Source organism: Monodon monoceros, unplaced genomic scaffold (assembly GCF_005190385.1).
Source record: "Monodon monoceros isolate NGI ecotype Baffin Bay Population unplaced genomic scaffold, NGI_Narwhal_1 Super_Scaffold_18, whole genome shotgun sequence".
Classification (NCBI taxonomy): Eukaryota; Metazoa; Chordata; class Mammalia; order Artiodactyla; family Monodontidae; genus Monodon; species Monodon monoceros.
Window position 1 is genome coordinate 72,766,516 of NW_021703774.1, and position 10,006 is coordinate 72,776,521.

Consider the following 10,006-nt stretch of genomic DNA (forward strand, 5'->3'; position numbering starts at 1 on the left):
GTCCCCTGCTCTCCCCAGCTCCCTGAAGTGCACACCAACAGCTGTGACAACATCTCCCAGTTCTCCGTGGACAGCATCACCAGCCAGGAGAGCAAGGAGCCTGTGTTCATTGCAGCAGGTGACATCCGGTATGGCCAGACCATGTTGCCCGTCATTTTTCATCCCTCTCTTAGGCACTGCCTTTCTCTTTGTCCCCTTCCTCTCTGTCAGCCTGTATCTTTCCCTCTTCTCTCTCCTTACTCTGTCCATGTCCTGAGGCCACCAAACTTGAGGCATTGAAGGTGTGGGTTGAGAAATTACTGGGCTACTACAGAAAGAAGTTACATTTTAAAAGGACTCCAAAGGAATGAAAGCACCAGAGGAAGGAATTACAACAGCGTTTCCCCGAGTGGGTCTGAGGACACACGTGTCAGAATCCAGGGAGAGGGAGGAGATCTTGTTGGAAATGCAGATGCGGGAGCCACACCTGTTCTGAATGCAGAATCTTGGTAGGAGAATGGGCAGGGCCTGGTAATCTGCATTGAACATGATTACAAACCACCAGGTTAGCAAAAAGATATCAGTGGTGTGTTTCCTTCCATGAGTCTCTCTCAGCCCAGGTTTCTATCTCTGTGTGCCCAGAATCAAGGAAACAGTGCAGGAAATGCTGGCATAGACAGGGACATGAGGATCTGGGGTAACTCCTCCAAGCAAATGATATAGTTTCTTCCTGCTAGACGGCGCCTTTCGGAGCAGCTGGCTCACACCCCCACAGCCTTCAGACGAGACCCAGAAGACCCTTCTGCAGTTGCTCTCAAAGAGCCCTGGCAGGAGAAAGTGCGGTGAGTTGGGTGGGGTCCACCATCCATACTGTCTCTCAGCCCAACACCCGCCGGCAAAATCCATCAGGCCCCCAGGCGGTGGTCTGAGTCCTTACCTTGTGAGGAGTTTGATTTGGATTTTTTTTTTTTTTTTTTTTTTTGTGATACGCGGGCCTCTCACTGCTGTGGCCTCTCCCGTTGCGGAGCACAGGCTCCGGACGCGCAGGCTCAGCGGCCATGGCTCACGGGCCCAGCCGCTCCCAGCCGCTCCACGGCATGTGGGATCTTCCCCGGGCCGGGGCACAAACCCATGTGCTCTGCATCGGCAGGCGGACTCTCAACCACTGCGCCACCAGGGAAGCCCTGATTTGGATTTTTGATAGAAGCCGTGTCTCTGTCCTCAACCTGGCATCACCCTTTGACACCTTTTTGCTTCTCTTCACAGGCGCATTAGAGAGGGCTCCCCCTATGGCCATCTCCCCAATTGGCGGCTCCTGTCAGTCATTGTCAAGTGTGGGGATGACCTTCGGCAGGAGCTGCTGGCCTTCCAGGTGTTGAAGCAACTGCAGGTAAGAGAAGGGAGGGAGAAAGAAGGGAAACTCAGCCCACGTGCAGCCCACCTGAGGTGATCACGCAGGTCCTTCTGCAGGGAGCTCCACTGGAGACCATCTTCCTGCCCAGGTCTAAGTTAGATTTACGTTAAACTAAGCTGGTGCTCCTACCAGGAAGTACAGCCCCGGGAGCAGCTCCACAGCGACCTCTTGTGGCCCTTTTGTGACTGGCGCCTGTTCTAATCACTGATGGGAACTCCCAACTGATTTGCAGCAAGTGGGTTGCAGTGGGCTGAGATGTCAATCCCTGACCCCCAGGTTAGTTGCCTACAAGCAACTTCACCTGTTTAATCAGTTCTTTATATAAATATTTTCATTTTCTGGAGAAACTTTCTCAGACCCTAAATCCTTTTTGGTCTTTATCCCTGTTCTTTCAACTTGGGTTAATAGGTCCCACTCACCCAGCTTGGGAGGTGACAGCAAGGTTTCCTCTTCTCCCTCCCTTTTTTGGATATCTCTCTATGAGATACCTTTTCCTACATGCCACCCTGTGTCTTGTCACACCCTGGACTTCCTTTCAAAACTTCCTGGTTCTGGGCTTCCCTGGTGGCGCAGTGGTTGAGAGTCCGCCTGCCGATGCAGGGCACACGGGTTCGTGCCCCGGTCTGGGAGGATCCCACGTGCCGTGGAGCGGCTGGGCCCATGAGCCATGGCCGCTGAGCCTGCGCGTCCGGAGCCTGTGCTCCGCAACGGGAGAGGCCACAACAGCGAGAGGCCCGCGTAACACACACACACACACACAAAAAAACTTCCTGGTTCTCAGTGGGATCAGGGGGTTTTACTCACTTGGCGGCCTAGAATTCAAGGCCAGTAAAGATGGGAACTGTCCAAGGTTGGGGACAGAGGGGATTTTAGCCTCCTACCCCCATTTAGAGAGAGTCACAATGCCTCTGTGTTTCCTCACAGTCCATTTGGGAACAGGAGCGAGTACCCCTGTGGATCAAGCCATACAAGATTCTTGTGATTTCGGCCGACAGTGGCATGATTGAACCAGTGGTCAATGCTGTGTCTATCCACCAGGTGAAGAAACAGTCACAGCTCTCCTTGCTCGATTACTTCCTGCAGGAGCATGGCAGTTACACTACTGAGGCATTCCTTAGTGCCCAGCGCAATTTTGTGCAGAGTTGTGCTGGCTACTGCTTGGTCTGCTACCTGCTGCAAGTCAAGGACAGGTAGGTGAATTCCTGTCCCTCGTCCTAACCTTTTCTTCAGGGTTCCCTCTGTCCCTTCATTTATTCGTCATGACCTTCCATTGCCAAAATGTAAAGATGAAACAAACAACATATTTTAAGCAGAGACAGACACATTCATGTGCCATTAAGGCTAGGAGGCAGACTGACAAGTACCAGGGTAAGGGCCAAAGAAGTGAAGGATTTATGGGAGGAGCAAGGGTTTGAGCAAGCAGGGTTTTGAAGGACGAATGAGAATGAGGACAGAGAAAGCTGTGGGGGAAGGATGTCCCAGGCAGAGGAGACCGCTCGAGGTGATTAAAGCTTGGGCCACACTGCATGGCACAGTAGTAGCAGTGACGTCAGGTAAGTTGAGGCCAGATTAGTGGGGCCTTCATTATGAGGCTGAGGAGTCTTATTCTGCAGGCAGAGGGAATGCCATGATCCAGTCTGTGTTGAGTGAATGTGCCCTTTGGCACTGTGGGTGAGGTTGGATGTAAGTGGGCCTTTGCAGTGAAGCTAGAGGTAGTGAGGCCTGGCCTGAGGGCAGTGGTGGTGACTGACGGCAGAAAGGAGCAGATGGATGTGAGACACATGGTGGACACAGAGTTGAAACTCCCAGCCCTAAACGCTCCTCCTTGTTCCAACATATGATTTCCAAAACTCTTACATATCTGTTGTTTTGCCCAGAGCTGTCATTTCTCTCGATATCATGTGACCTTTATGAAGCTCAACTTCACATGTAGATGAACAACATACCGTATAAAGATAATTACACCCTTGAGGCTCTGCTTTTTAAGACAGTCTCCAGACAGTGACTCAGGGTCAGTACCTAGAATGCTCCTGTGAGTTGTGCCTCTCCGAGGGCATAGGGCAGCTGTCCTGGGAAAGCACTAATTCAGTGGCCTGTGCTTCCAGTGATACGGCAGCACCTTAAGATCAGCTAAACAGAGCCGCTTATCAGAAATCTAGCATCTATTAAGTGCCTATGATGGCCTAACATTCTTTTTTTTTTAAATTGAAGTATAGTTGATTTGCAATATTATGTTAGTTTCAGGTGTATAGCAAAATGATTCAGGTATACACACACACACACACACGCACACACACATATTCTTTTTCAGATTCTTTTCCATTATAGGTTTATACAAGATATTGACTACACTTCCCTGTGCTATACAGTAAATCCTTGTTGTTTATTTTATTATTATTTTTTTTTAATTAATTTATTTTATTATTTAGCTGCATTGGGTCCTCATTGCTGCGTGCGGGCTTTCTTTTAGTTGCAGCGAGCAGGGGCTACTCTTCACTGCGGTGTGTGGGCTTCTCAATGCGGTGGCTTCTCTTGCTGCAGAGCATGGGCTCTAGGTGCATGGGCTTCAGTAGTTGTGGCACGGGGGCTCAGTAGTTGTGGCAGGCAGGCTCTAGAGCACAGGCTCAGTAGTTGTGGCGCATGGGCTTAGTTGCTTCCGCGGCATGTGGGATCTTCCCGGACCAGGGCTCGAACATGTATCCCCTGCATTGGCAGGTGGATTTTTTTTTTTTTTTTTTTTTTTTTTTGCGGTACGCGGGCCTCTCACTGTTGTGGCCTCTCCTGTTGCGGAGCACAGGCTCCGGACGCGCAGGCTCAGTGGCCGTGGCTCACGGGCCCAGCCGCTCCACAGCATGTGGGATCTTCCCAGACCAGGGCACGAACCTGTGTCCCCTGCATCGGCAGGCGGACTCTCAACCACTGCACCACCAGGAAGCCCAGCAGGCGGATTCTTAACCACTGCACCACCAGGGAAGCCCCTGTTTATTTTATGTATGGTAGTGTGTATCTGTTAATCCCATACTCCTAATTTATTGCCCCCTTCCCCTTTGGTAATCATAAATTTGTTTTCTGTGTCTGTGAGTCTGTTTCTGTTTTGTGAAAAAGTTCATTTGTATTAGTTTTTTAGATTCCACATAGAAGTGATACCACATAATATTTGTCTTTCTGACTGACTTCATTTAGTATGATAATCTCTAGGTCCATCCCTGTTGCTGCAGATGGCATTATTTCATTCTTTTTTGTGGCTGAGTAATATTCCAGTGTGTGTGTGTGTGTGTGTGTGTGTGTGTGTGTGTGTGTGTGTGTGTGTGTGTGTGTGTGTGTGTGTATATACATACACACATACACACCACATCGTAAATAATGCTGCAGTGAACATTGAGGTGCATGTATCTTTTCTTTTTATTTATTTATTTATTTATTTATTTTTGGCTGCGTTGGGCCTTCGTTGCTGAGCATGGGCTTTCTCTAGTTGCTGCAAGCGAGGGCTACTCTTCGTTGCGGTGCATGGGCTTCTCACTGCGGTGGCTTCTCTTGTTGTGGATCATGGGGTCTAGGCATGTGAGTTTAAGTAGTTGTGGCTCACCACCTCTAGAGCTCAGGCTCAGTAGTTGTGGCGCATGGGCTTATTTGCTCCGCGGCATGTGGGATCTTCCCGGACTAGGGCTTGAACCCGTGTCCCCTGCATTGGCAGGCAGATTCTTAACCACTGCACAACCAGGGAAGTCCAGTGCATGTATCTTTTCTAATTAGAGTTTTTGTCTTTTCCAGATACAGCCCAGGAGGGGGATTGCTGGATCATATGATAACTCTAATTTTAGGGTTTTTTTTTTATAGTTTTATTTTATTTTATTATTTACTTATTTTTGGCTGTGTTGGGTCTTCTTTGCTGCACACGGGCTTTCTCTAGTTGTGGTGAGTGGGGGCTGCTCTTCGCTGCGGTGCACGTGCTTCTCATTGTGGTGGCTTCTCTTTGTTGTGGAACACGGCCTCTAGGGTGTGCGGACTTCAGTAGTTGTGGCACACAGGCTCAGTAGTTGTGGCGTGCAGGGTCAGGAGTTGTGGCGCACGGGCGTAGTTGCTCTGCGGCATGTGGGATCTTCCTGGACCAGGGATTGAACCCGTGTCCCCTGCTTTGGCAGGCAGATTCTTAACCACTGTGCCACCAGGGAAGTTCTAATTTTAGTTTTTTAAGGAGCCTCCATACTGTTTTCCATAGTGGCTCCACCAGTTTACATTCCCTTTTCTCCACACCCTCTCCAGCATTTATTATTTGTAGACTTTTTGATGATGGCCATTCTGACTGGTATGAGGTGTTACCTCATTTTGGTTTTGATTTGCATTTCTCTAATAATTAGCAGTGTTGAGCATCTTTTCACAGGCCTGTTTGGCCTGACATTCTTATGTTGAAACCAGATGAAAATGCTGTTAGACAGGTGTTTCCTCAGGAGGGAAATAAGGGTCAGGGAACTTTCAGAACCTGTGCTCCTTCCACCCTGCCAGCCTTACAGATAAAGCCAGCAGAGGCTTTGCATTTGAGGACTGAGGGAAACGTCATTATTTATAAGGAATCTGGTTGCAAGCTTTAGACTGTCCCTAAAGAGTCAGCATTTGGAACCCAGGGCCCAGAAAGCCTGGAGCCTGAACCCTTGGGTTGAGTAAGTGGAGGCAGAGAAGCAGGTGCTAGTCAGGCCTCTGGGCTTTTCCTTAGGAGACTAATATATTTGGAAGATGGGAGTCCATCCTTTAAAAGGGGGAGAGGGGGACAGGCAGCTGGTAAACCTTTCATAACTCAAAAAAGAGTAGATGTAGTCAAGTAATGAATGGACTCATCCACTGGAGAGAAGTGGCAGCAGTGAAGGGGGCCCCAAGCTGGAAGCAGTTGAAGGTCTCCTTAACTGCTTCAGAATGAGTCCCCCGTAGCTTTGCGGCTGGAGCTAACTCCACTTAAGGAGAGAGAGAAACTGCCTCTCACTGGCCTGGGACCTTGGACAAGTAAGTCAGTTTTCCTCTCAGGGCCTCTGTTTTCTCACCTCTCACCTGTAAAATGAGAGGCTGGACTAGGACATCTAGAACTCTCTGGCTTTCAAGATTGTGTGTGTTGCTAAATTTGTCATGCTTTCTCAGAGGGGGAAGGACTCAGGTGGGACTGGGTTCTCCCTCTGTCCCGCCTTTTGGCCAGTCAGACCAACCCCAGAGAAGGTGGCTTCAGACCGTGAGCTCTTAGCCTAACAAAGCCTCTGTTGACACTGAGGAGGTCCGTTATGGGCCAGGCCTCACATGCTTTGCATGTTAATTGTTCCCCTTTCGACTGGCCATTCATGTGGGAATCACAGAGACCTAGGATTTATCTGCCTTTAACTGTTCTTCCAGCAGCTAGCCTGTAGGAATTGCCTCCTGAGAATTTTTTTACATAAGTGGTTTTACCAGATAGTTAAAACTGAAGCCCCAGACTATTTCACATTTAAACTTCACTCAGCCTGGGATCTCTGCTCCCTTCCGGTGGTGTGGGGCTTCTGATCTGCAATGGGCCGATAGGAATTACAAACAGAACACAGGTAATTTTAGGTTGTGACTGGAGGCCTCCCCCTAAGCCAAGTGCTTGGCCTCTGTAAAGGCTGGTTGGAGGGCACAGTCCTTCTTTCCTAGCTTCCCAGTTCTCTGCTAGATTGGGATTGGCTTGGGTGCTTAGAATCACAGTCACTGGGAAATTTGGATAATCTTAACCTATTTGATTAAGCTGTTAATGATAGCGAATGAGACCCCACAGCCTTTGTTAGCAGTTTACTTTTCTGATTTCCTTTCTTCTCACTGCTAGCTTTGGCTTCTAGAAGGTTGGACCCAGAGTTATAGGCAGCAGGAAACATGGCAGGGCCCTTGCCTGGTGTCATGTGGCCAGTGTGTTGCAGCTTGAAGCTCCCACCTCAGTGGGACTTACTACTGCCTCTTCCTCTCCTCTGCCCCCTCCTCAGACACAATGGGAATATCCTGTTGGACGCAGAAGGCCACATCATCCACATCGACTTTGGCTTCATCCTGTCCAGCTCACCCCGAAACCTGGGCTTTGAGACATCAGCCTTTAAGCTGACCACAGAGTTTGTAGACGTGAGTCAGGAAGGAGAGGTGTCTCACTGTGTTCTTTCTGTTGTGGGATGGGGAGCTGATGGGCTCCCCCCAAATGGGGACAAACAGAACAGAAATGGCAATAAGTCAGGGTGAGGTTGGATGTCCTGGGAGGCTTCCTGCTTGATAAGAGTTGGGGAAGTAACGGAGTTTGGCACGTTTGCCCAAGGGAGGAAGTTCTGACACTAAGCCCCTTTGCGCACACAGCTCTCTCCTCTCCTCCCAGGTGATGGGCGGCCTGGATGGCGACATGTTCAACTACTACAAGATGCTGATGCTGCAGGGGCTGATTGCTGCTCGGAAACACATGGATAAGGTGGTGCAGATCGTGGAGATCATGCAGCAAGGTGGGGCTGGGGAGAAGCCAGGCGTTTGGCGATAGGGCGGTACCCATAGTGCCCTGCGAGTCCCACTTACGTTGGGGCCCTGGGGCATGGAACCTCCAGAAAGTTGATTACACCTCAAGACTGGGGGCGGGGCCTCCCAGAGGGTTTCTGGCTCTGATCCGGTGCCCTGTTTCACCTTTGGCACATTCCTCCTGATTCCTGACAGAGCTAGTCCTGGGGGTGGGAGGGCGAGGCAGCAGAAACTACCTCCTAGGTGCATTCAGGGAAAGAACAGTCCCATCTTCAGCCTCCTGGTCCCTTCTCATCTCCCCACCCCTTGTTTAACTTTCATCACTCGGCTTTTCACCAACTCAGGTGTTTGCAGTCATTGGCCTTTGACCTCTGATTGCCCTCTCCTCAGACCTCTTCCCTGTCCCGACACTCAGCCCTTCTGCTCTGAGCCGAGACGGGTTCCTCTCTCATCTTTATCTACTTTCACTGCTGTTTCCTCGGCCTTGCCATCTAGTCTTTTGTCCAGGATCCCTGGGCCCTTGTCCGCATTCCCTCAAGGCTGTGGTATCCACCCGGTCTGAGCTGCCAGTATCCTCCTCCCCACCCCTGCCCCCACCCCACAGGCTGTCGCTGTTGCTCAGGAGCATCCCCGTCTGGCCCCGTGATGACGGTGGCCCAGGTCATCTGTGAGTGTCAGACGTAGCATAGGCAGAGGCCTGCAAGCAGATAAGTGCCCAGTTCAGGGCCCATTCCCTAGACACTTCCCAGCCTTCCCTCTGGGTCCTAAGGCTGCTCCCTCCGCCCTTATTGGGGGAGATGTGTTGACCCCCTACCCTCGTGCCCTCACCTAGAGGGGCTTAGGATTGTGGGATAAAGAAGGGCTCAAGAAGGGCCTCCTGCCAATTCTCCCTTCTCTGCCCAAGCAGAACTGCATCCACACTGTCAGGGATCTCTCTGAGGTGGGAGGGAAGGGGCACCTTAGATAGCCCGGCTCTGCACTGGCTGTGGCGGCTGTTAGCACTGCCGCTCCCTCGTTTCCATCCGTGACCCTCTTCCCTTGCTGCTGCCCCCAGGTTCTCAGCTTCCTTGCTTCCATGGCTCCAGTACCATCCGCAACCTCAAGGAGAGGTTCCACATGAGCATGACTGAGGAGCAGCTCCAGCTGCTGGTGGAGCAGATGGTGGATGGCAGCATGCGGTCTATCACCACCAAACTCTACGATGGCTTCCAGTACCTCACCAACGGCATCATGTGACATCCTCCTTCTCAGGCCCCGGAGCAGTGGGGGATTCAGGGGACCCTCCCTGAGAAGGCCCTTGTCAGAGAAACCCTAAACCAGGAAGCCCCACCCACCCAGCCATCCACCAAGGGAAATGGAAGGCAAGAAATACAGAGGATCATGTGGTAACTGTAGAGCTTGCCGGGGGGTTGGGAGAACCAGCCGTGGGGTCCAGACTTGCTGGGGCTTCCCTACCACCCCCCACCAGCTGTGTCAGTATTACCACCTGACAGACTCCAGGGCTCAATGCTCTCCAGAGAACAGAAGTGATAAATGTGAGGGACACTGGGGCCTTTCTTCTCCTCACTAGGGTTCGAGAGGTTCTTTCCGCAGGCCATCCTCTTAATGTGTCCTGGGTCCCAGGAAGGAGAAAAGAGTAGGTTCTTGGTACTAAGGACTTGATCCTGTGGTTGGCCTTTGGCCATGCTGCTGCCCAACTCTGTCACCTCCCAGGGACTGACCCCTAGCCCGAGCTCCCCTTGGTAGGTGGGCTTTGGCATAGGGTCCTGCACTTGCTGAGGTTCCCCATCCCAGGAGTGAGGAAGGGAATAATCACAGCCCCTCCAGTCTGAGGGTATTGGCCTAGCCGTGGGGAATTCCTTGCCCTTATCCTTTCCCCACACCCAGGGAAATAGCTCTCAATTTTTTATTTTTAATTTTTGTTTGAAATAAAGTCCTTAGTTAGCCATCTGTGTCATTTCTGAGTTGTATTTTTTTTCAGGGGTAGGGAGTGAACAGATGCCTCAGTGTCCAGGATACAAAAGGCACCACACAGAACGAAGTGGAGGAAGATTGCTTTTTCCCTGCCTGTCTCAGTCAATACCACTTCCCTGAAGAAGGGCCTTCCCAGCTTTGTCACTCACCCCCCCCCCC

General features: G+C 51.0%; 1 protein-coding gene across 6 annotated transcripts in view; it reads left to right on the plus strand.

Moving 5' to 3' along the window:
- PI4KB (phosphatidylinositol 4-kinase beta) overlaps window positions 1–9,823 on the plus strand; it is a 29,009-nt gene extending 19,186 nt beyond the window's left edge. For 5 of the 6 annotated variants that reach the window (XM_029229463.1, XM_029229468.1, XM_029229462.1 and 2 more), the window contains 7 exons: window positions 19–128; window positions 717–821; window positions 1,246–1,369; window positions 2,318–2,583; window positions 7,366–7,498; window positions 7,743–7,863; window positions 8,928–9,821. In XM_029229463.1, coding sequence (XP_029085296.1) covers window positions 19–128; window positions 717–821; window positions 1,246–1,369; window positions 2,318–2,583; window positions 7,366–7,498; window positions 7,743–7,863; window positions 8,928–9,109 — 1,041 coding nt within the window. In that variant the 3' untranslated portion in view covers window positions 9,110–9,821. Of the gene's footprint in view, window positions 1–18; window positions 129–716; window positions 822–1,245; window positions 1,370–2,317; window positions 2,584–7,365; window positions 7,499–7,742; window positions 7,864–8,927 lie in introns of all 6 variants that reach the window. The other variant, XM_029229467.1, reaches the window with a different exon arrangement.
- The last annotated feature ends 183 nt before the right edge of the window (window positions 9,824–10,006 follow it).